Source organism: Aotus nancymaae, unplaced genomic scaffold, assembly GCF_030222135.1.
Source record: "Aotus nancymaae isolate 86718 unplaced genomic scaffold, 86718_ANA_hifiasm-v0.15.2.pri h1tg000099l, whole genome shotgun sequence".
NCBI lineage: Eukaryota > Metazoa > Chordata > Mammalia > Primates > Aotidae > Aotus > Aotus nancymaae.
The window spans coordinates 7,766,647-7,794,355 of record NW_026988514.1 but is presented as its reverse complement, the minus strand read 5'-3'; the positions used below and the strand labels follow the sequence as shown (position 1 = coordinate 7,794,355).

General features: G+C 48.1%; 1 protein-coding gene across 1 annotated transcript in view; it reads right to left on the bottom strand.

Annotated features, from left to right (window-relative positions):
• Positions 1 to 4,466, bottom strand: part of DRGX (dorsal root ganglia homeobox) — a 30,433-nt gene extending 25,967 nt beyond the window's left edge. The window contains exons 1-2 of the mRNA XM_012477473.2: positions 4,433 to 4,466; positions 221 to 318 (exon numbers count right to left, since the gene is read on the bottom strand). Of these exons, the coding sequence (XP_012332896.1) occupies positions 221 to 318; positions 4,433 to 4,466 (132 nt within the window). The remainder of the gene's footprint in view (positions 1 to 220; positions 319 to 4,432) is intronic.
• Between the last annotated feature and the right edge of the window lie 23,243 nt (positions 4,467 to 27,709).

Genomic DNA, 27,709 nt, shown 5'->3' with positions numbered 1-27,709 from the left:
TTAGTAGAGACACAGTTTCACCATGTTAGTCAGGCTGGTCTCGATCTCTTGACCTTATGATCCACCCACCTCAGTTTCCCAAAGTGCTGGGATTACAGGCGTGAGCCACCACACCCAGCCCAATTTGTCTTATTTTTAAAGATAAAGAAGAGTTGCTCAACTCCGATTTGGGGGGAGGTAAGAAGTAGCTGATGTTTCAAAGGAGAATCAACATTTGTACCTGCTGAAGAGTGAATGTCGTTCGGTTCCGGCGCTGTTTTCTGCGCAGAAACCCGTCGTCAAAATCCCCCGAAGAGTGGTTGCCAAAGGGTGCAGTGCCTACCAGGAGCAAACTGATCAGCCTGGGCAGAAAGGGGTCCCAGTCCTCAGACCGCCCCCGGACACAGTGCAGAGGGCACGCACCTGACCCACCAGGCAGGCGGCCCTGTTTGTCCCAAAGGATATTTCTCTGCTCCTCCTATTAAATCCCCCTGTTTTCCACTGTCCCCAAAACCTCTGACTTTAAACCCAGTTATCCCTATTACATAGGGTGGGTGGTGACCTTAATTCCCAAGATGGCCAAGTCCAATTCTTGTGAAATTCTGGACTCTGAACCAGGAAGGGTCACGGGCTTGAAGCAGAGCCTTCACCTGCTCTCCAGCTCCCAGCTGCACCCCTGTTCAATGTGCCTTTATCTCACCCCTACTCCAGATCGTTTAACAGAAGCCTATGTGTCTCCCTTTGGATCACCTAGTAGTTTATTTTCCCTTGTTTCTATAAACAACAAGGATTAAAAGCTGGGAGTTGGAGGAGGCTGGGGAAGGAAAGAAAACACCAAGAGCTTTTCGTGACACTTTTCTCCTAGAAGTGCAGAACACGAGGAGGTAAGAAGTTTATAAATGAATATTAATTACCATTGGTCACAGCTCATCAGCACCATAGTGGATCTGTTATATAGATGTCAATTAACAAGAGATCTGCACCAATAGCAACTGTCCCAAATGGCAAGCAGACTTGAACAAGGCCGCTCTCAAAGGGCACCCCACCCCCTGGCTAGGCCTTATAAAGCACCTACTGCTTCTACTTCCCCGCAAAAAAGAAAGACATTGTCCTCCCCAGCAGCCTGCAAAGCTCACTATAAGCCAGAACAGAGTTTGGCCCCAAACGTGCATTCAGATCATTTTCCAAATGTGCACTATTTACTTGATAGTCCACAATGGCTTCTTAGGAAAACAAATGAGCAAGTTGCCGTTAACCAGTGAATACTTGGCCTGCCACGGGCTCTGTTCTTGGAATCACGGCATTAGGAGCTCTGGCGCTACACTGCCCCAGACAAGGACCCTCAGAAGGGCCTCAGTCTCAAAGAAGCAAAGTCCTTTGGGCTTCTTAAAATTCTGTCTACTAGAGGAAGTTCCTTCTAGTTATTCTTTCACCCTCCAGGACCATATCCTTTGCCAAACACCCCAACTCTCTGCTAAAGCCTTCTCCTTCCATCTTCCTGTCCAAATCACACTGTTCCTCAAAACCCTGGTTACAAATATTTCTCTGCAGCTCGTTGGAAACTTAAAAGGAGTGGCCTCAAAGCAGTCTTATTTTCATTACTTTTGCAGGAAACCAAATTGTCTCCTTTTGAAACAAAGCACTTAACTGGTGAGGATGGAATACAATCTCTGAGGATCTCCAGTCACAGTCTCCCTCAGTCTCCTAATTTATACCTCATGGTCCCAAATTGGCTCACAACATGTACATGCAGTATCTTTAAGTGAAACACTGCATGTCAAACTGAATCCTAAAAAAAGCCTGACAGTTCACCAAATTAACAAAAGATTAACAACCTAATAGAAAAGAGGAAAAATGAGAATAGCTCTTCTACTTAAAAATAAGTAGAATGGTGGATAATATTATGAAAATGTTAAACCTTGAAGATAATTCAACAAAATACAACAAAACAATGAAATATAATTTCCAACATTTGGGCAAAAAATGAGGTGCATAACGACACCCAGTACAGATAAACGTGTCATTAAATATGCAGGTTAATTCACCATTTGTAGTAGTACAAATTGGGTGCAGCATTTTTAGAAGGTAATTTGACAACATCCATGAAAAATCTAAGTGTACATACAGTTATTTAATTTATGAAAATATTTGTGAAGTGTGCCAAAATAGAAAGAAAAGGCATTTCTGGAAACACTGTAGTTGAAAAAAAAAAAACAAAAACAACCAAAATGCCCATCAGCAGACACTTTCTCCACAACATACAATGGAATACTACACAGCAGTTTAAAAGAAATCAGTAGATCTATACCCATTGGCATGAACAAATCTCCAAGATATATTACAAAGTTAAAAAAAAAAAAAAACAAGGTACAGAATGATATATCAATATAATTCTAGTGCAAATCAGGCAAAACAATAAGAATTAAGTCATGTTTTTCTTGAAGAAATCACAAAAAAATAGATACTTTTAGAAGAAGACATGGAAAAGGAGGATTTCACTTTTCAATGTATAAGTTTCTGTTGTATTCAAACTTCTCAGGCAGGTACTTTTTAATGTAACATCAGCAAAAATTATCTGAGAAGAAAGATTATGAGCCATGCTTTCTTTTCTCCTTTAATGCCTCTCTAGATCAACAAAAAATTAAAATTTAAAAAAAAATGACAGGCTATAATTATGTCATATTCCAAATGTCTGTTCTCAACTTTTCCATTTGCAGGAGATCCCTTTCACCCAGCAACACTAAACTAAACTAAATCACTCCTTTCTGCAAAACTGACAGAGAAACACATCTACAAAGGGATGAAAGGCTCTTAACGACCCATCTCCTTTTCTTCTATCACAGAGTCAGCACTGAGGTGGGATGTGCCTGGGGTGTGGGGAGGATAGTAAGCCCCCTGAGCTGGGCTGAGAGCGGAGGCCATGGCAGACCAGGCCAGGACTGTCCCTAAATCACTTCTGCAGCCCACCCTACAGACAATTTTCCCCTTAAGTCAACCATGGTGTCCCCTGACTGCCAAATGCCCGAACTTCTGCCTTTCCCACTTTGACCAGAAGGGTAGACACCGGGTGGCAATTAGTCCAGACCCCAGGTTCAGAAGCACAGAGAAGGTGCCCTCAACATTCAGAGAGTCTCCCTCTACCCCTAGGGTACAGTGTCAGGGATGCGCCTCTCCTACCCTTCCATAAAACCCACCCTGCATGGGACCTTGGGGATAAAAGGAGGTGAAATGCAGGCAAATGTATGGCCTTCCCTTCCTAGGAGTGCTGACAGAGTTAGCAGGGCTTAAACACTGGTCCTCATTAGCCTCCTTTAGAAAATCCTACCGGACTCTTAAGAGCTTTTATGGGAAAAACAAAAGCAAACTTTCTGTGGCTCAGCTACTGCTCAGGGCAGCCTGTGGGAAGATGGGCAAGAAATGCCTGAAGCCTCAGGTCCCCCAGGGTCTCGCCACATTTACCCTGCCTCTTGTCTCTCACAACTACTTGGACCCCCAAATTCTCTCACCACAATAATAAATCAGAGGAGTAGGTTGCCAAACGCCAGTCCCACAGTAATAAAAGTCCCAATACCCCAGGGCTGAGACTGCTGCTCTGCAGAAGGCCCCATTAAAGCCCAGAGTGTGGAGTTGGCTCACCTGATGGCTACTAATTTGCCCCCAATGTGAAGAGCCCATCCTTGGATCCCCCAGGTCCTGAGCAGGGGTATGCAGAGGTCCCAACTGTCCCCTTCTCACCAACCCAAACCCCTTAACAATTGGGTGCAGAAGCCAGACTAGGGATCCTGAGGGAAAATTTATTCTCAGGCCCGGAGACCCTCAAAAATGGAAACTCTGGCCTGGGGGAGTGGGGAGTGGTCGGCATTTAGGGTTAGTGAGTCACAGAGAAGGAGCTAGGCTAGGTCAGTCCCGGCAGGTGGTGGGCAGGGCCACCTGGTTCCAGGGACAGCCAGGCGGCGGGGAAGGAAATTAAGCTGCCCAGAATCCAGGGCAGACAGGCCCCAGCAAGCAGCACTCTCATCAGCAGCCCCAGCGAGAGCAGCCCAGTGGTGGGCCCTTCTAGGCTCGTGCAGCTCCTGACGGGGCCAGGACATGGCAGCCCACTCGCCTTCGCTTTCTGGGATGTTTGCAAAAGCACCGTGAAAGATTGATGCGGCCCCCTGGGCTGGGAAGCCCGATTAGAGGCGTGACACCAGCATCTGTGCTGGGAGGACTCTGCTGGTCCCCACGGCAAGCATAGCCCCGGGCGTCTCGGCCCAGGCGGGGAAGGAGGTGGAAGGCAGGTGGCGACTGGGCGGGAAGCTGGAGAGGGGCTGGAGCGGGGTGTGGGGAGGGGGCCAGGGGCGCCCCTACTCACCAGCAAGCGACTGTGCGCCCCACGGGAGGGGACCCCACCAACCTCCAGCCCTGCTGCTGTTCCGGCCTTTTCTGACCCCCTCTGGCGCGCGGCACTTACCCTCTAGCTGTGGCGGGCAGTGGAAATAAAACATCGCCGACGGTCAGATCCGCTCGACGGCCGGGACCTGGAAAGGTGACGGCGGAACGGACAGGCGCGCGTTGCTCCTGCCTGGCTGCAAAGCAAACAGCGATTGAGCTTCAAGTCTCCCACTGCCAGCGCTCCCGCCTGGCCCTAGGGCGCACCCGGAGCTCCCCTCCTGGAAAGCCCCTTCCAACGCCCTCAGCCCACTGCGGGGGACAGGAGGGAAGGTGGCACCCCGTCGCAAGCGGAAACCCCACGGGGCAGTCTTTCGGGTGTCCTGGACCTGCTAGACTGCCGTGCCCTCACTCTGGCCCCAGCACCAAACCCGCGCGGTGTAGTTTCCGACTCTCCGAGGTCACCACCAGAAACCCTGCACCCGGCCACCGCAGCCAGGTCCGGCGAGCGCGCAAGGCCATCTGCGCGCCTCAGCTCAGGCCAGGAAGGCAGCCGAGCCCCAAGGCCCGGTGCGCGGGGCCGGGTGAGTGGGTCCGGAGCAGAGCATACCTCGGCTGGCGGCGGGCAAGGAGGCCGGAGCGTGACCGCCTCCGGTCCGCACGCCCTGCTCGACTGGCAGCAGGCGGGGCTCAGCGCTGCTGGCGCCCGCAGGACCAGAGAAGTGACTCGGGAAGTGGCCAGATGTCTTGCTGTCTGTCTACAGCGCGCGCCGCCGCTCAGCACTCGCCTTTATAATCTCACGCATAATTGGCCTTAATCTGATTATTTCCAGCGCTGTCTACAGCGAGTAACTTGGATAGGTCTATTGGGCCTTACAAACGGCCCACGTGGTGTTAAAAAAAAATCCGTCATTTCTCAGCAAACATCAGGAATGTATTTTCCTCTTTTCTTTTAAAAGAGAATAGATACAGCCACCACCATCACCCCCAGAAAACACATTTTCTGAAAATACTCTGATCCCCCAACCCCCCCCACACCCTACCCCATGTCCTCTCAGAGGCAAACCTTTCTCCGAGAGAGCCTGGGTTGGGCTGCCCTTGTCAAAGGCCTGGCGACTCCCAGGCTGCAAATTGACAAAGCGCTGCTAATTGTCGCCGCCGAATGGGTTTTGGGGGGACTCTTTGCACACGGCTTCCCTTTCCAAGCGATCGTACAACAGGAAAGTTTGATTTTGTTCTCAGCAAGGGGTCCCTGAATTTATGTTCGCTTCTCGATGCAAATGATATGCGGTGGGACCCTTTGCAATTACTTTTAAAATGCATCCGAGGCAGACACTCAGCGGAGAGAGACCGCCCTTCTCTCCGCCTGGGTGAAAATTAAACTCTAAAGTACCGGGCTAAAATTTTCAAGTCAGGGGCGCGGGATTGGATCAAATCACATAAACTGCAAAAAAAGCAAGTCTAATGGCGCATAATTGGTTCTGTAATAGCATTACACCAGGATAATAGCCCGTTACGGCCCCCTGCACTATTAAGTGCTTCCCTGGCGGAAAGCCTTTATGATATTAAAGGGGGAATATAATGATATTTTGGTTATTAAATGCGTGTAATTAATTTATGCACCACTGAAAATAAAGTTGGTATTATGACCCACTCAAGATGCATCAGAAGATGCAAGTCAGACAACTGTTGATAAGTTCTGGTGTCTGTGCTCAGTCTAGACTGCTGATTTTATTTTGGGACGATGGCTTCTTGGACAGACTACATAAATTGAATATTTTATAAACATTCTAATGCTTCGTTAGGGAGACTTGGCGAGGTGGTGGGTCGGGTCCCTGCATGGCCGGGGATTCAGCCTTGATCTTAAAGACACAGCGCTTTGGAAACAAAAGGCCTGGCAGGCCGGCCGCTGGACACCAGCGCTGGGTGAGGAGCGTACAGCTTCAGGACAGAGCGCTGGGTCCCAGCCGCCGTCGACGTCCCTCCAAAAACAGCCGAGAGAAAGACCAGCCCCGCTCCGGCTGAGGCAAGTCTGGACCTGTTTCAGTGAAGCGGGCCTTCCTGGGCTCAGTCGCTCCAGAGCAGAGTCGGCTCCGCCTCGGGGAAAGAATCACAGGAAACTCCTGCTCGGTTCAGAGGCGAGAGAGCTCGCTGCGCCAGCTCCGCCAGGGCCACCGACTCCGAGAGTCCAGGAGGCAGGCCTGGGAGGAGCAGCTGGCAGGTCCCGGAGGCGGGTGCGGTGGCAGGCGGGGGCCATCAGGGCAGTAGAGGGCCGTTCCCACTTCACGCCGAGAGGGCTGGGAGCCCCTGGAGCCGATCCTCTCTTTGCCCAGGTCAAGAGACTGGCTCGCGCTCGCTGCCTCTGTCCCTGTCTCCTTCAGAGGGCCCCTGCTCTCTGGAGCTATTGACAAGAGCCGGAGGCTCTCCTTGCCGCCTAGGTCTGGCGAGAGTCCCCTGGGGTTCCCTTCTGCCCCAGTAGCAGCTCCCTGCCTATGCGCTCTGGGAGCCGGGTGGCCATGAAGCGAAGTACGGACGGCGTCTGGGCAGCCTCAGCCAAGATGCTCCGACGCACCTGAGGGTGTGTGCGGGAACCCTCGGCGGCAGCAGCCCAGCACGGGGTGCTGCGTTGGCCCCAGAAACCAATGAGATCTAAACGCCCGTCTCAGCTCCCCATCCCCGACATCGACAGAGGCAGGTTCCTATTAAGGCCCAGAGATGTCCCGGGGACGAGACAGGCGCGTCCCAGGTCTGAGGACCGCTCTCGCCGAGCATCCCGGCAGGTCAGAACCCTGGACAGAGGCGCCGGTTTCCCCTCCCCACCCACACCCTGCTGCTGCGGAGAAAGAAACCGGTCCTGGGGCCCACCGGGGCCCCTCGCTGCTCAGGAGTGGGATCTGCCGGGCTGGACCCCAGGCGTTCGGGAACCAACCCACTCCTCTCCCAGTCTAAATCTACCAAAGTTACTCCGGACGCCCGCTCAGCGCTGGCAACAGGGGCAGAACTCCCTCCTCCTCAGTCCCACGCGCCGCTCCCACCGGGCGGCTGCAGCTGGGAACCATCCCGCGGCCCCGGAGGCGAGTCCGGCGGCCTCCCTGGCTGGACAATCAGCCGAGCTCCGGGAACACACCCACCTCGCGGGGCTCTAAGCCGGCTCCGGACCCTCGGCTTCGCCTTGCCCGGCGCTCCGGTGCCGCTAGGCTGGGCTCCTTCCCGTTGGCAAAACGGCGAGTAAACAAACAACCAAACAACCTTAGAAACGAAAGGCTACGGCAAACTTTGATGACGCCAGCCCCTTTTTTTTCCGAAGGTCTCCGACACCTGGCAGAAGGTGACTAATAGGTGTTCGCTACGGTCCCCCTCCCCCTAAAAAAAGGGCGTTAGTAACGAAAAGGTTATTTTTCCTTAATTCTTGTGCGGTAAAATGTATTTCCAATTAACCAAATTCGCCGATCTGTCCCGCTTGGACACTCTGATAATTTACAACCTAAAAGTGTACTTTCTTTATCTAAAGACCAAGGTGACTGCTTTTAATTTTCTCTAACCTCTTTACACTTGATGTTCACCAGACTCATAATGTTAATTGGCTTCATATACGGATCATCAGTTTAATGAAGAAATAAATCCTGTGTTGCTTTATGTTTTAACAGTGATTGCTTTAATGAGGAATGTGACGTGTTCCAAAATCAAAGCTGCTGGAGACATTAGAGGGGCTTCCACTAGGACGGAAATGCTTATTTAAAGTTAAAACCTCGGGGTCGTATTTCAGCAGATTCACAGTCCCCCGCTCCCCACCCCCATCTGGGCCGCCTCCAGCCTCTGTGCTGAGACAATCCTGGGTCCTCAGTGCCCCTTCTCTCCGCATTTCATACCCGCAGCCACAGCATCTGCATTCCCGAGAATCATTTCCTGGTTGCTAAATAGGGTGTGCTACTTTGCCTCCTGTCCCATAGGGCAGAGAAAAGCCAGCTCAGGGTGGGGTGTTCAACTTTCAAGGTTGTTCTTGTTTTTAAAAATAAAATGGGAAGACAGTAACACACACCCCTTAAGACTGGCGTGCAGATGTTGTTGCAGAGGCAGCTCCCAGTGCCGCAAGTCTTAGTGCCGAAAATTCAAGGCTTGGCTACCAAAGGCTGACAGCTCCGGCTCAGGCCCAGTGAGTGGGCTGCTGACGCCCCAGGTTCCAGCCCCTGCAACTATCTGCAGGGATGTGCTGGGCTCCTGCCCAGGTGATGGAAGCTTTACATCTCTGTATCAATTAATAGCAGAGTAAATCTGCTTTCTCTAATGGGTGTTTGATTTTTCTAATTTTAAGCTGGTTCTATGAAGGGAAAACTGTCATCTCAGAAACACTAAGAGCAGCAATAAAAAGCTGGAAATGTAAGCATCTAAGCCCTCAATTGTTTTCAGTTGAATTATAAATCATTTTAAATTGATTCTTGAAAAGAATTCCAAATCCTTAGAAAATGTAGGGGTTTGAAGGCTCCGAATTGAGGTCTTAAATACCATGCATAGTATTCATTTCTTACAGTTTGACTTGTTTTAGGAAAATTGGAAAAATACTTGGAGACACCCCTGTCCTCATGTTTTGAGCCCAAATACAAAAATATGTGTTGGATTTGATGTCTTAATTGTGCTCAGAAGGGTTTTTCACAACCTCCCTTTTAAAACTTTCCTTAGCAGAAATGATTTCAGTATACATGGCTAAAATCCATAACAATAAGGTAAAGCAGGTAAAATACTTTCAGTTGTCAGGGAGGATAAAAACCACACTGAACTCCTAATTACGTGTTTTGGAAGGGCCTAGGTTATTTGTGCTGTTGTTTTGATCTTTTTACAAATGTTTTAAAGGCTCTCTAGCATAATCCCCAGTGGATACATCTCAGTGTGAATATGGCATATTCTCTACTTGTCGGCGAATCTATTGTTATATTGCAGTTTTGGAAATTGCCAAGAAAAGTTAGCTTAGCTAAGCTAAACATGAGAGAATATGTGAAGAACATAGCAGTTAATTGAAATTCCAGATTTCCAGGGGACTTAGGAACAGAAAATATATATATACACAACAAGGGATAGATATGCATTTTATCATCTTGAAAATTGCCTATAATTCACAAGTTTTACTGTCAAATAAAACATAGTAGCTGCTCAAACGCAAGCCAACTTCCGATAACTTCACCTGTTCTTGTCCAGTGACCACAGGACAAAGCATATTTCCATATGGTTTCCAGGGATCTCAGAGCTCAGCTTCCGCCTTTGGCCCTGTGTTTGCTTCGGAGCTTGGAGGGTTGCCCATGGCCTCCTAACTCTCACAAGGAAAGAGAGCCCACCCCCCGGGGAGGCAGGCCCACCACCTACAGAGTCTGTGCCCCTGCCTCCATTCAAGCAGGCTTCGGTCCTCAGGAGACAGTGAGCTTGAGCAGGTCACTTACTCTCTCAGGACCTCCTTGACTCATTGTGTGACATGGGACAACAAGTGCTGGAGGGAGGATTAAAAGACAGTGCTAAAGGACTTTTAGGACAGTTAAAACTATTGTAATGGTTGATATATGTCATTTGACATTTGTCTAAACTCATAGAATGTACAACACCAAGATGAACCCTAATGTAAACAGTAACCTCTGGGTGATCATGACATGTCAATGCAGGTTCACCCACGGTAACAAATGGGCCACTCTGGTGCTAGTGTTGATAGTGGGGGTGCTGGGGGAGGATATATGGGAACTGGCTGCACTTTCTGCTAAAGACGGGTTGAGCACAATGCCCAGCACATAGCAACTGCCCTAGGAGCATTAGCTGCAGCGGTGGCGTTATCATTATCGTTATTATTGTCTGGCTGCTAAGGTTCCTGGAGAGATGCTCCTGTGAGCTGCTTTGGGTACTTATAGATGGCACCTGAACCTTCTGGTGGTCTCCTAAACGAGCCCTGCCCCCCACCAGGCCAGAGCCATGCAAGCCTTGGGAGAGCTCCTCGGTGGCTCCTCATCCTTCCTGCTTGCTTCCTTCTCATTTTTTGTTCTTCACACTTAATTGCCTGGTTTGTTGAACTGTACTTAGCACACCTATTTTGCTAGAAAACCTAAATCAACGTCCTTTGAGCTGGATCAAAGGCATCTTGTCCAGTTAACAGAAATGTTTTAGAAATTTAAATCCGCTGCCTTTAGACTGGGCATGTCAACTCTACTTGGCCACAGACCTCACTATTCCCTACTACTTTCCTGCAGGACACCTCTCCAGGTTGTGCAACCCCCCGGCTCCTGCAGTTATCTGTCTTTCCTAGCCCTGACATAAATTCTGTGTGGGTCTATCATTATTTTCAGATAGATAATGAATTTTTGTCAAGTGTTAGGATAAGAAAGGGGTGTGTTGAGGAAGCCCGAGTCCTCAGCTTCTAGCATTTCAGGGTCAAGTTCAGTCCATTTCAACCCTTCTCTCCCTCTGCCTTCCTTCTTTCTCTCTCTCCTTTCTCTCTCATTTTTTCTCTCTCTCCTTTCTGTCCTTCTTTCTCTCTTTCTCCTTTCTCTCTCTCTCTCTTTCTTTCTCTCCCCTTCTCTCAGGTATCTATTACCTACTCTGTGCTACGCCAGGGGACACAGATCTGAGCTCACAGCCCTGGGAATCCAGCCCCTAGGGATTCTGGCTAGGGAAAGAGATGGAGACACAGAGGGAAGGGACACTGGTACCATGTGGAAACTACACCCAAAGGTACTGGATCCTCCAGACCTTGTCTCCACCGCCCTAGAGGGACTTCTGGATGGGCAGCTCTAGAACGCAGCCCACCTCCAGCTGAGGAGGAGTTCCTATCCTTATGTACCCTCCTGCTTCCAATGGAGAAGAGCCCAAAGACACAGTATCTCCTCTGTCCCCAGGGTTCTCGCCAGAGTCAAGGGGCCTTGACAGGGCTCAGCATCAGCCGTCAGCCTCCCAACAGGACCATCTTGAGGGGCCGGACCTCGAGAGACTCTGGGAAGTCTCCTCTGGCTACACCCACAAGTTTGATTTCTAAGATCCTAGCATCCAGGACTGCTCTAATTGATTCACTGGAGTCACTGACTTGGAGCAAAGTATCTTTATAAGCATTCAGTTGGTAAATTTAGCTATTATTAAGATGTCATAATGAATTGCTAATAAGAAAACTGAATCAATCTAAGGAAATCTCAAATTGGGACCAGCCAGAAATAGAAGAAAGATGTCAGTCTCCAAGTCTAAATTATTTCACCAATAAACCTCTAGAAAATAAATAGCTTTCAAGGTCAGCTCTGGGTGCAAAGCTCTTTGGGTGCATTCATACGACTTGAATGGAGCTGTGGCGCTTGGAGAGGAGAATGGGACAGCAGAGGCGGGGCTGGCAGCCAGTCCTCCCGACCCCCAGCCCAACACTCCCAGCTGCTCCCTTGTAAATGGGACATGGCTCCCCTCAAACAAAATGCATGCTCCATTGCCCATATTAAGTGCTCAATAAATGTGTGGAATTTAATGGAAATGACTATGGAAGGAATGAAGTAAGTTTGCTACATGAATAACTAGTAAACACAATGAATCTTTTCCATTTCTAACAGACCTGGATTATGTACACAGCTGCAGTGGGAGGGGTATGGGTTTTCAACCAGGCGGACTTGGTGTCAACTCTGGCCTCTTAAACCTCCCTGTTGGCAAGACCTGCCTGTCAGCACTTGATTCAGCCATCAGTAGGTTATTCTCGCTGCCCCCACCACCCTCTCTTCTTTCTCTCTTTCCCTCTCCCTGTCTCTCTCTCTCTCTTTCTTTCACCAGGTTTATTCTTTCTCTTTTTTCTCTCCATCTCTCTCTCTCTTCCTCTCTCTGATTCTCTCCTTCTCTCCCTCTTTCTCCCTTCTTTCTCTCTCTCCCCTTTTTTCTCTTCCCTTCTCTCCCCTTCTTGCTCCTTTCTCTCCTTCTTTCTCTCTCCTTCTCTCTCCTTTCTCTCCTGCTTTCTCCTTCTCTTTTTTTCTCTCTCTCCATCTTTCTCTCTCTTTCTTTTCTCTCCCTCGCTCCTTTCTCTCTCTCCTTTCTTTCTCTCACATGCCCAAAGACACACACAGTGAGTACTTCGCAGCTGTGATTTCACTGTCATGCTCTTTCAATCCTGGATCTGCAGGGCCCTCTGTCTCCCCACCTGACCAGCCCACTCCCCTCTACATTGGCCCCGCCCCTCCAGGACTGCCCTCTGCCCCTCCCCAACACCTCACTGCTCTGCTCTTGGTGACTCGGTTGGCCATTACCTTGCCTGGCGTGGCCAGGCCATAACAGGACTTCTTAGCACATTTCCCAGAGCTGGGGCACTGCCTCGCTTCCTTCCCTGTGGCCTCAGCCTCACTCAACAGCAGACTCTCAGAGCACATTTAGATCCCAACAGAAATATGTATTGAATGAAATTGTCTGCTGTCTAAGCAAGGCTGGCCCAGGCAATTCCCATCTCTCAGCCCCATCCCCAGTTGGCCTGCAGCCCCCACAGGCCAGCCTGGAGAGAGGCAAGGTGACACACGGGGGGCATGACCCATCCATCCGTCTCCTCATCCATTCCCCAGACAGTGGTGCAGCTCCAGTTCTGTGGTCAGGTAACATTCAGCAGACGCACCTGGGGACCTGGGGAGGTTGGGGTCTTGGGAGGGCCTCCTGCAGCCACTGTAGCAAAGATCGCCAAATTGAGACCTCCAGCAACGGGCAGCGGGTACCCTGGATGCAGCCCTGGAGAGGACCTCAGCTGTCCAAGGCAGCCTATCAGCCCTGGCAGCTTGGGCTCAGGGAGTCCCAGCCAGCCAGGGTGGCTATAGCATCTTCAGTTTCCAGCTGTGCCAGCCCAGCCCAGGACCAGGCCTCGCCTTTGCTGGAGGATGGACGCCCCTCCTGTAGCCTGCACATTCTTCCTCACCCACTCGTTTTTAACAGATGCTCTCTGAGAACCCTGTTCGTGCCAGCCTTACATGAAGGCAAGAGACAAGAGATGTCGTTTCTTTCACGGTGCTTAAACCTTTTAATATAATATTTGTGTGTGTGTAAATGTGTGTTTACCAATATCATTTCCCCAACTAGACTGTAAATGCTGACTGTAAACAGCAGGATAGTGTGGGCTTAGCAGTGCCTGGCACCTAGTAGGCATAAAATAAAGATCTACTCACTGCATTCATTAATAAGACAAGATCTACAGCTTCAAGTCACAGAGGACATAGCCGTGAACAAAGCATTTGGAGGTAAGTGCCTGAGACAGCGAACAAAGCCAGTGCCTCCCTGCAGTGCTGGGCTGCTGTCCTTCAGTGCTCTCCGGGACAAGTCAGGCCTTGAATAATCACATGAATTAAAGAGAGACAATCAATCGTCTCTTCTTTGCTGTATCTGTTACTAAAGGTTGCTGAGGGCTTTGGAGAGTCACCTCCTACGTGGTCATGGGGACACACAGTGTGCGAACCAGGTGGACACCCTGTCCAGTCTTACAGGAAAGGCTGCAGCAGTGGGAAAGCACTTCTCCCTAGCCTGCTTCTCTTGATGGCACACACAAACCATCCCAACGGCTGCTCTCCCCGCACGCTCTGCAGCCAAACTCATAGAAAGGATACGGGGCTTCACGTCCCAAATCCTTGTTGCTGCTTTCCAGCTCTTGGGTCGTCTCAGTTTTCTGAGCATCATCTTTCCCATCCGCAAAGCCAGAAGGATTCCCATCATGGAAGAAGTACTGTGTGAAATGGTAACATGCTCCACAGCTAGTGGTGGTGGTTAGCAAGTGTGTCAGCCTTTCAGAAAACCGAGAGTGGGGGCGTGCAGGAGGCAGCCCCTCCACATCTGCACATCTGTCCACACTCCTGAAATGCCCCTTTTCCCTGTCTCTTTCTTCCCTCCCTCCTTTTCTTTCTCCCCTTCCTCTTCCCTTCTTCCCTCCCTTTCTCCCTACTCTCTCCTCCACTGCCTCCTTCCCTTTCTCTTTCCCTTCCCTCCCACTCCCTCTCCTTCTCTCCTCAACTCTTCCTCTCCTCACCCTTTCTCCCCTCCCTTCTGTCCCTCTTTCTCCTTTTCCTTCTCTTCCTCTGCCCCTCACCCAGGTCCAGCCACTGTCTAGCAACACCTATGCTAAACTCTGCTGTGTCCAAGTAATGCCTATTCCCCACTCTCTGTGATGGCTCTCCCAGGAGCACCTGCCTTGGCTGTTATGGCCTCACCTCTTTAACCAGAAAATTGTGTTTGGAGTTGGGGGGCAGGAATGGAGAAGGGGTGAAGGGGAGGGGACCCTCATGTCTTACTTTAGGCAAAGGTTACCTTCTGGCTATCCAGTCAGGGTGAGAGTTGTGTTGTTTGGCCAGTGTCAGTATTAGTGTTGTTTTATATTATCTAAAATGTGAAAACAATTGCACAGAATGCATCTGGCCGAGGTCCTGGTCCCTGGGAACATCTCACCCCTCACACAACAATACTTTCTGTCTCATGTCTGAAAGCGGCTGAACTTATAATCCCTGAATGGATTTTTTTAAGTGGTTTGTTTATGGCTGACTTTCCTTTTATTATGCTCTTCAGAAAAAGTTGTCTAAAGGAAAATCAATCAATCAATGAATTAAATGTTTAAAATTTTTTTAAGGAAGCACATAAGACAAAAAATTAAAAGTAGCCAGGCATGGTGGCTCATACCTATAGTCCCAGCACTTTGGGAGGCTGAGGCAGGCCCAGGAGTTCGAGACCAGCTTGGACAACATGGCAAAACCCCATCTGTACAAAAAATACAAAAATTCACTGGGCTCATTTTTGTTATTTTCTTTAAAAACTTTCGGTAGAGAAATAATTTGATCAAAGAATAAGCATATTTCAGATGCCTCAAATTACTCACACTCCTTTCCATTTCTGTGAAAGCCCATCAATAACCAATGGCATGTGAGAATTTTTCTCTTCGCCTTCTCTTCTACCTTGAGCACGCTTCAGCTCCCCCTCCTTCACCAAGAGGCCCATCCTCATGGGTGGAGAGACACCCACAAGCCACTCATGTGGAAAACCACATCCATCACGCAAACCCCACAGGCCTCTGAGTCAGCCACTCTAGTCAGGGGTGACAAAGTTAGAGCCAGACAGGGTCTCAGGGATGGCTGGGGTGTTGGACACTTATGTGAGGACCCAGGCTGGGGACAGAGGTCTGGAGGGAATCCCCGAACCTCCAGACAGATGCTTCAGTAAAGAGGCTGGTTGTAGGAAGAGGTCACAAGCAGGAAACCCAAGGCAAAATGTCTCTGAGGTGGAGCTGGAAGGCTGTAGAGTCAAGTCCTAGGACAATCAGGCATGAGGTCAGGGCTCTGTTTTCTAAGGCCTGGGAGAAAGACACTCACAAGTTCAGATAGTAAGGGAGTCAAGGCCAAGGCCGCTGGCTGTTTCTCCCAGGCAGGGTCATCTAGCACGTGGCATATGGTGGTCCTCAGAGTCTCCCCTGAACCCACTCAGCTCTGCCCATGGTCTCAGAGGGCTGTTAGCAGCAGATGGGGCTCTCTGCCTACAGTCCTACAGACGGCGGCCGTACTTTCTGGGTCAGAACTATAAACTGGACAGAACTGTAAACTCCATAAAAATGTAAATTCAGAGCAGTAACCACTGCCTCTGAGGGAGAACAGGGGAAACAGGAGTAAGGAAGGTAACCTGCCACCCCATTGTGGGTAGCGGGAAGTGGGGGAAGGGAAGGGTCTCTGCATCCCCAGCATTCTCTCAGCTCAACTTCCGCAGACTGAGCTGAGAAGAAGCATTAACCCACTTGGTACTTTCTGAAACAGCTGCTGCTGTCCTGAAGTGGCACAGAGCCACCCAGCCCAGAATCACCCCTATCCGTTTCAGTCAGAGCCAACAGCTGCCACCAGGTGGCACCAAACTGCAGATGGAGTAGCTCCTTTTCCGCTGGAGAGACAGCTTCCCGTGGATGGCAGGAACCAGGGCCGATCTATCTGGGTGTTCCTGCTCCCATCAAGGCCCTGGCACAGCCTGGGGTCTCAGAAATTGCAAATGCCTGCTGGTTGGAGAATGGATGGATAGGTGGGTGGATGGAAGGAGGAATGGATCCATGAACAAATGGATGGATGAAGGGACATGATGGAGTTCATTCTCCCTCCCTAGCCCCACAGGAGCCAGGCACCCCTTCTCCTTTAAGTGGACACCAGAGGTGAAACTGGAGATGTGCCCTGGACCTCACAAGCAACTCCAATTCAAGAACATGCCCTCCCAGGTGCCTCTGCCTCTAGCTTCACCTGAGGTACACAGCCTGGAGAGAGGGTCTTTATTGCACAAATTAAGGGGGACAAGGTCTGCCCTCTGCGTCAGGGGTAGAAAGTAAGAGGTCACTGGGGTGTCCTCACACTCTGCATCTCACTGGGGGCAATCGGGGAGAAAACCCCTTCCCGTACCCAGTTCCCGTCCCAGCCTGGCCAGACACCGTCACCCACCTTACCACCGGTCCTTGCTCTTCCTCTTGTCTGGAAAGCTGCCCCTGGGTGGCCTTTAAGACTGACCTTCACTTCATCTCAAACTCAGATCAAAGTCATCTCTTCAAGAGAAGACCTCCTAGATGACAGATGCCCTTGCTCCACCACTTTCCACCTCTTCTCCTGCTTTGGCTTCCTGCTTAGCTGTTAAGTCCTCGAATGCCTCATTGGAACATGCTTGGTGTCTCCCTCCCTGCTCTCATGCAAGCTCCGTGGTGCACCCTGGCTTCTAGAACAGCACCTGGCATGTGGCATGTTGTTACCTAAGTGAGCCCCAGCTCCTCCGCTGGCTGGACCAGCAATAGGCAGCCCCTGGTCCCCGTGGCTACCCCCAGCCAGACTCCCCTCCACCAGGAGAGTTTATTATCCCTGAGAAGTGTACCATTGCAGTACAAAGGCGACATCTCCTTAATTACCCTACTAATTACAAGTCCTGTAGTCCTCAACTGTGCACCAACACCGTTAAGTCTCATTTCCTTGCTAAGTCCAGGATAAACAAATCCAATATATTTTGTTTTAATTATTGCTGTTTAATGGGCCGTAATGAAACTATAGTGAGGGTGCACAAAAGGAGATCATTTGGAGGATACACCTGTGCAGGGCCAGCGGTGAGTGGGAGCCTCAGTGTTCAGGTTTCATTTACCATAATCCCAGCTGCCTCTCTGTGCGCAGAAATCCCATCACTTATTCATCTGCCTGCCTTTGGCTCTGAGCCCGCCATGGGGGCAGGGTGTCCGCCCTCTTGGAGAGCAATCCAGAACCCAGGGACCTCGGGGATGGTGGAAGTTCCCCACATGCCAGGTGCCTGCATTTGACAAGCCACACAAAAAGGCATTTTGTTTTATCTCAGGGTTTTTTTCTTTTTTCCATATTTACCGGCTAATGCAGTTTATCACACATATATATATTGACTATATTGTATTTCTTTTGAGTTTTTTGTGCCAGGGCAAGGGGCAAAGTGAGGAGACTTCCTCTTCTCTGCCTATTTTCTTATTGAAAGGTTCATGACTTGTAAGAGCATTTAATGTCATAAGGTTTTCATCTTCTGTCATCTGTGACACAGATGTTTCTCCCAGTTTCTTGCGTGGCAGTGGCTCTGTGTCCACTCACATGACAATCTCAACTGCCTTGGCCCTTTTAGTCTTGGTGAGGGCAGGAGTCAGCCCCCGGGGCCCCATTCCCCCACAAGTTCCCTTTGGCAGGATCATCGGGGCTCGACCAGTTGGGCAAGGGAGCACCAGGCACTGAATCTCTGGCTACCCAAGAAGGGAGACCCCCTCCTCGCCAGCCCCCAGGAGGACCTGTCTCACCCATCTGCCCCCAGGGCCTTCTTCCTTCCCGCCCTCCTGCATCCCTGGCTTTTCAGCCTTGCCTTATTCCGGCCTTGCATTCAGGCTCCTGGCTCTTTTGAGTCTTTGTTTCTATGTAGGAAGGGACAGGGGGAGGACAAAACAACCCTGGGACACCAAAGAGGGAATCAGGTGAAAGAAATCTGCAAGAAAGCCACACAGTCCAGGAGTGCATCCAGCAGGCCAGCTGACCCTCACCGGTGTGTTTTCTCGGAAAGATTTCTAAATCCTGTGGCCCTCCCCAGGTCTGCAGGTGGGGCTCCTTTTCAAATTCACCATCATCAAAGGAGCACTAGATGCTAGGATTGGGGGAGGTTGTGTCAGCTGCAGAGAAAGTGGGTGGACCTTGAGACTGCTGCAGTGAAGCTGGACTCTGCCAACCCACATAGGACCCCTCACTCACTGCCCTTGACCCTAGAGAGCCCAGAGAGCCCCAGAAAGAAGTGGCAGATGCACCTCTCTGGGATTCCCTGGCTTAGCCTGGGTCTGACCCTGGGCACACAAAAAACCAGAGGGGAGCTGAGGCAAGCAGCAGGCTTGTCTGACTCCTAATTATGGTCTGGGATTATTGGGAGAAAGTGGGCTTTGCATGTGCGGCCATCTATTCCATCAACAAACTTGCCAGGCCAGAGGGTCCCAGGCATTCCCAGGGGTATCCTGCTGTGGGGCACCTGCCTAGTGATGGGGCAGCGGGCTCTGCAGGTTCACTAAGGAGTTTATTCCCGTTTCACCGCTGCCAGCAGCCTGTGCTCTCAAAGATTCATTCCTGCTATCCTGTTACCTCCCCCACATTTTCATTAGGTAGGAGACATGTCCCAAACACCAGCTCTCTGCCAGGCCTGGGCACTGCAGAGGAGGGCTGGCAAAATCTGCTTTTGGGTGCTCCCAGCCCAGGCCCACACCATCTTCTTGACTGGCTTTGACATGAATTAGTGTTTGTCCCATCTCTTCACTAGAGATGAGTGTCTCTTGCTTTCTATTTGCTTGTCATGCCGTTTATTCCCCCATTAGCCCTTTAAGAGATGTGGTATTTCCCACTCTTTGCAGATAAGAAACCCCAGAGGTGAGGGAATTTTCTTAAGGTCACACAGCTAGGTGTCCAGAGACAGAGCCAGGTTCAAATGCAAGACTTTGAACATAGCCTCGGTTCACAGAGGGCTGGGACGGGATTGCCTTCACCTCCCCACCCCCTAGGTCTACAGGGCACCAAGAGACTGTCCTTGAATGGCACCTTAGGTTAGTCTAGGAACCCTGACTCTGGAGAAGCCTCAGAGGTCACCAGAACCTCATTCATGCCAGGCAGGAGTCCACCAGGACCTGGCAGGTGAAGCCTAATGATGCCCCTGCCTAGCTCTCCCCATCTTCCCCCGTCCAGACACACCTGTCTCCCAGTAAAATCAAAGAACACACAGAACACATCTGCTCTCTTTTTAAATAAGTTGTTTTTTTCTTTTAAATAAAATTAATGTATCTTCACTGAAGAAAATGTAGAAAACATAGCTAAATAAGAAGAAAATAAAAACCAAACATGATCTCACTAACCAGAGAAAAGCTTTCCAGTGTTGACTGTAATGTATTTCTGTCTGGTGTTTTTTTTTCCTATGAAAATAGTTGTAAACAAAAATAGGATCATATTGTGAAGACTTCAGTGACCAGCTTTTTAAATCAAACAATGTTGTTGAACATCTTGCTATAAACATCATCTTCAATGTCTTCTCCATAATTTGGATGGATGGATGGATGGATGGATGGATGGATGGATGGATTTGTTTCACTTTAATCTAAGCAATACCAACACATCCACAATGGACAACAGAGGAAGTTGTCCTCCTTCCACTACCTGATTGATAGTGGTAGCTTACTGGCATGGCAGGGATCTTGTTCTGATTTCATTAGATCTCAAACAGTCTCACTTGGGCTCCAGAAGGGTGGTCAAGAAGAATGAGGATCAAAGAGGTCTTTCCCTCCACCACTCTATTCCAGTGGTACAGAAACACAGGTGCCACTGGCCTCCAGCTGTGCAGGGTCTCAGCTCTGCCAGTGACATGCTTCCCTAAGCTTTATAAACTCTGTTGCTGATCACCCGCTAAGGCTGACCAATTCTACCATCTCCCAGTCAGTCAGCCAGGAGAGTTCAGATTCTGCCCCCCAAGCCAGGAATTCTGGACCTGACCTGGGAAGGAGGTGAGGGAAGGCAAGAGAGCTATAAAATTCTTCCTCCTACTTTAACAAACAGGACATAGCCTTGTGAGAATAGCTAGATACCATATAGCTGGTCTTTCCACTGGTCTTTAAGTGAGAAAAAATAAAGTTAAAAAGAAAAAGAATAATGAGAGAAGCCTCTGCTCCATTCATTATTCATTCAGTAAATACCAAGGGCTGTCTCTGTGCTGGCCAGTGTGGTCCCCAGGAACCCAGCTGTATGCTTTTATAGAAGAGGATAACACAGGCGGCAACGGTCCCCCCAAACTGGTCCCCATACCTCCCCTCAGCCAGCACCGTTCCCAGAATGGATAAACTAAGGCTTAGGGAGAATCTATGTCTCGCCCAAGATCACACAGGAACCTCAATGTCATCATTAAATGAGATCTGGTGTTCTGGGCTCCCAAGTGGATATCATTTCTTCCCACACCATTCTCACTGCTCACCCTACTCAGCAGTCATGTAAAGTCAAGAGAAGCTCATGACAGGGCGGGACCCTCCCCACAGCCACACTCCCCAGCACTATGTTTACACACTGCCTCAGCACGACCACCTTCTGCACATCCAAGTAAAAGTGTCTGTTGAAATTGAGCTTGTTGGGGACATAAGAGGGGCTGCAGATGTCAGGGTTCACCTTGAAGTGAGAGAAGAAGGACATGAAGGAGGTGTGATGGGAAGCACTGGTCTTGCGGCCCACTGGGAAGACACACCGACCCTTGCAGTAATTGATGTGGTGGCTGGGTGGATGGTGGGAAGATTCAGCTGCCCCAGCCAATGTCCTGGAAGTCCACTCTGCATCTCACACTCCGCCGCCACCTGGGCTGGCTGGCGGTGATGTCTAAAGGTGGCTCCCAGTGGGGCAAATGTTCCAGCCCCAAGGGCAGCCGTAGAGCAGTGGAGAGCATCAGGGGCAGCTCAGTGTGACCCTCCCCACTTGCCCCTGCCCTGCACCCCAGCTCCCTCCGCCTGTGCCCCAGCCCTTGCACACCACTCCTGGCCTCACAGGCAGGCTTTACTGGCCAACTAAGAAACATTCCTGCCTTCCAGGTAGTCCCACCTTTTCCTTGCCTCGTGGCCACGAGTAACACAGCCAGGAGCCAGGCACTGAGCTGTATGCTTTCCCGTGTTAACTCTGCACCAGGTGCCAAATGGGTGGGAGCTAAACAGGATGCCTGCAGCCACACTGTCTGGGTTCAAACTCTGGCTCAGGCTCTTAACAACTGAGTGGCCTTTTCTTGCCTTGGTTTTCCTAGCTAAATAATAGTAATAATAATGGTATAAATCTTCTAGGCCTGCTGAGAACTTTAAATTCATATGACTTTAAAATCAATTGATTCAACTCCACATGAGAGGAACCAAATTGACCCCAGCTTGGGACTCAAGTGATTCTCCCACCCAGCCTCCCAAGTAGCTAGCACTGCAGGTGTGCCCTACTATGCCTAGTTCATTTTTTTTTTTTTTGTAGAGATGGGGTTCTGCTATGTTGCCAAGCTAGTCTCAAACTCCCAGTTTCAAGCCATCCACCTGCCTCGGCCTCCCAAAGTGCTGGGCTTACAGGACGTAAGACACTGAGCTCAGCCTAATACCATGTTTTTACTGCACCTCTTCTATGTTTAGATATGGTTAGAGACACAGATACTTACACCTGCTGTATTCAGGAGAGTAAAAGGCTGTACAAGCGTGTAGCCTGGATGTGTAGTAGGCTATATCATCTAGGTGTGTGTAAGTATACTCTGTGATGTTCACAGAACAACAAAATCATCTAATGACACATTTCTCAGAATGTATCCCCATCATTAATCAATGCATGACTGTACCTACCAATTCCCCTTCAGACAAACTGAAAGAGCAAGTCATTGCTTCCAAGCCAGTGCACATTTGCAACGGAAAGACAACCCCAATAAACATTTTATCTTTGAATATTAGCAACGGAAAAAATCTTAAATTTTGTGCACTCTAACATCCCATACCCCAAAGTAGGAACCCAGAAAACAACGTCCCTGATTGCCATTATAGACTTGAGTTCCTACAGCACCAAGGAGCCCTGCCTCATTGATTGGCCTTTTGTGCCTCGGTTTCCCCATCTGTAACATAGCAGTAATACTGATAAACCTCATATGCTTGCTGTGAGTATTAAACTCATATGCCTTGGCATGGCTGAGCTGCTTCTCATAGCCCAAACCAACTTTCCCAAGGCTGGGTATTCAGTGGCTTGTGAGGATGCCAAAGCACCCGCTGGTATTCAAACCCAAGTCTAGCACAACGTGGTCCAGGTTTCCTTGACTTCATTCATTCACATTCTCTGATTTCAGTCACACTCCAACTTTGTATCTAAGGTCTACTATTGACTTTGCATTTTTCTAACAATTGCCTCACGTTGGTAACCAAAAGTGTAATTTAAATGGAAACTTGGTAGCACTATGATAAACTCAGTATTCTTATGTGCACAAGGGTAAATATAAAATAAATATATCATACAACTGATACTCCAATAACAATGGGCACAAAAATTGCTCATTGGCTTCTAAATAATATTCCCCATTACAACAGGGGCCAGGCTTGCAAATGTTACGTAAGTTTGAAATTATTTCAGAATGAAGAGTTTAAAATCAGGGGAGGGTAAGGGAGAGAAGGACAGGACTCCTGAGAGGAAGGTCTGATTCCAGCCAGGATGCGGAATGTACACAATGAGCTGTGCCAGGAGGTGAAGACGTGGCCAAAAGCAATGGGAGCCTGTCAAAAGGCCACCAGCACTATTTCACAGCAGCTCCTGGCCAAGATCAGGAATACTTGAGCATCAAAATAAATGATGATGCTAATGGATTATAATCTAGTGAATAAAACAAAATTCCAGGAGTCCATTCTGATGTAAATAAATAAGTAGGAGCAGCTCTTCCTTCCAGTAAATGTCAATAATAAATGTAGGAGTGACAGAGTCAGAAAATCCTTTGGCAGTGCTCACAGTAATAATGCATTCAGGAAAAACTCATCAATGAGGTTAAAACAGTGGGCAAAAGTCAGATGAGGAACAGGCTACTTGCATAATCTCAGAAGGATTTCCCCACAAATTACTTACTGAGCTCAAAGGGGTTAAAAGTAGCTTATATTAGTGGGGCCTGGAGTCATCCACCCTACCCCGGGATTTTGGAACAGATGTGCCCCTCATAATGTGATTGGCCACAAATGCTTTACCCAGAGCATGAGAAAACATCAGGCAGACCAAAACCGAGAGACATTATGTGAACTCCAAATTGTGAATGTCATGAAGGCTGAGGAAAGCAGAGGAATGTCCCAACTGCAGGAGACTAAAGGGGTGGATGACCAAATGTAGCATGGGAGCCTGGACAGGCAGACAGGAGAGCTGCTAAGGACCATGTGGGGAGAGCTGGCAGTGTGATGTGGATGAGTACTGTGTCAGCGTGAAGTTTCCTGGTTTTGATAACCATACTGTGATTCTCTAAGATCATCCTCATGCCTGGGAAAAACACTGAAATATTTACCAGCAAAAGGCATGATGCCAACAACTTATTCTCAAATGCTCGTGGGGAAAAAACCTGTACTTGTGGTAGAGATACAAGATGGCTGAATAGGAACAGCTCTGGAGTGCAAGAACACAGAGGGTGAGTGATCACCGCATTTCCAAACAAATTTTTACTGCCCACAGACCAGGAGATTCCTGGGCTGTAAAATGTCAAGAGTTTCCAGCACAACTGTGTTTCAGCTGGCGACCTGGGTCTCCACACAAAAACTCACACAAATCTGAGTGGCTATTTCAACTGGCACCTAGAACACCTGGGATGCAGAGTCACCCATTCAACTGTAGAAAAGGGGGCTAAAACAGGGAGCCAGGTGACCTGGCTCAGCAGATCCCACCCCCACAAAGCCCAGCAATCTGAAATGCTCCAGATTGAGAGTTTCACAGCAAGGGCAGCTGGACCCAGGATGGTCCAGCTCTGTGAGGGGAAGGGTGTGAGCCATTACCGAGGCAGTCCACCACTACCAAGGCAGTCCAACATTACCAAGGCAGTCTGCCATTACCAAGACAATCTGCCTTTACCGAGGCAGTCCGCCATTACCAAGGCAGTCCACCATTACTGAGGCAGACCGCCATTACCAAGACAATCCACCTTTACTGAGGCAGTCCACCTCTACTGAGGAAATCCACCATCACCAAGGCAGTCCACCATTACCGAGACAAGGGAAGCCAATCAGACTCACAACGGATCTCTCAGCAGAAACACTAAAAGCCAGAAGAGAGTGGGGGGCCAATATTCAACATCCTTAAAGAAGAGAACTTTCAACCTAGAGTTTCATATCCAGCCAAACTAAGCTTCATAATAAGCAAAGGAGAAAGAAAATCTTTCATAAACAAGCAATTGCTGAGAGATTTCATCACCACCAGGCCTACCTTACAAGAGCTCCTGAAAGAAACACTAAACAAGGAAAGGAACAACCAGTACCAGCCACTCCAAAAACATACCAAATGGTAAAGACCATCAACACAATGAAAAAAATGCATCAGCTAACGGGCAAAACATCCAACTATCATCAAAATGGCAGGATCAAATTCACACATGACAATATTAACCTCAAATGTAAATGGACTAAATGCCCCAATCAAAAGACACAGACTGGCAAATTGGATAAAAAGTCAACACCCATCAGTGTGCTGTATTCAGGAAACCCATCTCATGTGCAAGGACACACATAGGCTCAAAATAAAGGGATAGAGGAAGATTTATCAAGCAAATGGAGAGCAAAAAAAAAAAAAAAAGCAGGAGTTGCAATCCTAGTCTCTGATAAAATAGACTTTAAACCAACAAAGATCAAAAGAGAGAAAGAAGGGCATTACATAATGGTAAAAGGATCAATGCAACAGGAAGAGCTAATGATCCTAAATATATACACACCAAATACAGGAGTACCCGGACACATAGAGTAAATTCTTAACAACCTACAAAGAGACTTAGACTCCCACACCATAATATTGGGAGACTTTAACACTCCACTGTCAATATTAGACAGATCAATGAGACAGAAAATTAACAAGGATATCCAGGACTTGAACTCAGATCTGGACCAAGCAAACCTAATAGACGTCTACTGAACTCTCCACCCCAAATCCATAGAATATACACTCTTCTCAGCACCACATCACACCTACTCTAAAATTTACCACATAATTGAAAGTAAATTACTCCTCAGCAAATGCAAAAGAACTGAAATCATAACAAACAGTCTCTCAGACCACAGAGCAATCAAATTAGAACTCAGAATTCAGAAACTAACTCAGAACCACACAACTTCATGGAAAATAAACAACTGACTCTTGAATGTTGACTGGATAAACAATGAAATGAAGGCAGAAATAAAGATGTTCTTCTAAACCAAGAAGAACAAATACACAATGTACCAGAATCTCTGGGACACATTTAAAGCAGTGTCTAGAGGGAACTTTATAGCAATAAATGCCCACATGAGAAGCAAGGAAAGATCTAAAATCGACACCCTACCAACAAAATTGAAAGAACTAGAGGGGCAAGATCAAAAAAACTCAAAAGCTAGCAGAAGACAAAAAATAACTAAGATCAGAGCAGAACTGAAGGAGATAGAGATACAAAAAAACCCTTCCAAAAATCAATAAATCCAGGAGCTGGCTTTTTGAAATAGACACATTGCTAGCCAGACTAATAAAAAAGAAAAGAGAGAAGAATCAAATAGATGCAATAAAAAATGATAAAGGGGATATTGCCACTGATTCCACAGAAATACAAACTACAATCAGAGATTACTACAAACAACTCTATGCACAGAAATCATTAAACCTGGAATGGACAAATTCCTGGACACTTGCACCTTCCCAAGCCTAAACCAGGAAGAAGTTGAAACCCTGAATAGACCAATAATAAGGGCTGAAGTTGAGGCAGCAATTAACAGCCAACCAACCAAAAAAAGCCCAGGTCCAGAGGGGTTCACAGTCAAATTCTACCAGACGTACAAAGAGGAGTTGGTGCCACTCCTTCTGAAACTATTCCAAGCAATACAAAAAAAAGGAAATCCTCCCCAACTCATTTTATGAGACCAACATCATCCTGATACCAAAACCCAGCACAGACTTAACAAAAAAATAAAACTTCAGGCCAATATCCATGATGAACATAGATGCAAAAATCTTCAATAAAATACTGGCAAGCCGATTGCAACAGCACATCAAAAAGCTTTTCCATCATGGTCAAGTAGGCCTCATCCCAGGGATGCAAGGCTGGTTCAACATACTCAAGTCTATAAACATAATCCACCAGATAAACAGAACCAAAGACAAAAACCACATGATTATCTCAATAGATGCAGAGAAGGCCTTCAACAAAATTCAACAGCCCTTTATGCTAAAAACTATCAATAAACTAGGTATTGATGGAACATATCTCAAAATAATAAAAGCTATTTATGACAAACCCACAGCCAATATCATACTGAATGGGCAAAAACTGGAAGCATTCCCTTTGAAATCCGGCAATAGACAAGGATACCCTCTCTCACCACTCCTATTCAATATAGTCTTGGAAGTTCTAGCCAGAGGAATCAGGCAAGAAAAAGAAATAAAGGGTATTCAGTTAAAAAAGGAGGAAGTCAAATTGTCTCTATTTGCAGATGACAAGATTGTATATTTAGAAGACCCCATCGTCTCAACCCTAAATCTCCTTAAACTGATAAGCAATTTCAGCAAAGTCTCAGAATACAAAATCAATGTGTAGAAATCACAAGCATTCCTATACACCAATAACAGACTAAAAGTGAGCCAAATCAAGAGCGAACTCCTATTCACAATTGCTACAAAGAGAATAAAATACCTAGGAATACAACTAACAAAGGATGTAAAGGACTTCTTCAAGGAGAACTATGAGCCACTGCTCAAGGAAATAAGAGAGGACACAAACAGATGGAAAAACAATCCCTGCTCATGGTTAGGAAGAATCAATATTGTGAAAATGGTCATACTGCAAAAATAATTTATAGATTCAATGCTATCTCCATCAAGCCACCTATGACCCTTTTCACGGAACTGGAAAAAAACTATCTTAAACTTCATATGGAACCAAAAGAGAGACTGCATAGCCAAGACAATCCTAAGCAAAAAGAACAAAGCTGGAGGCACCATGCCACCTGACTTCAAACTATACTACAATGCTACAGTAATCAAAACAGCATGATACTGTTACCAAAACAGAGATATAGACCAATGGAACAGAACAGAGGCCTTGGAGGCAACACCACACATCTACAACCATCTGATCTTTGACAAACCTGACAAAAACAAGCAATGGGGAAAGGATTCCCTGTTTAATAAATGGTGTT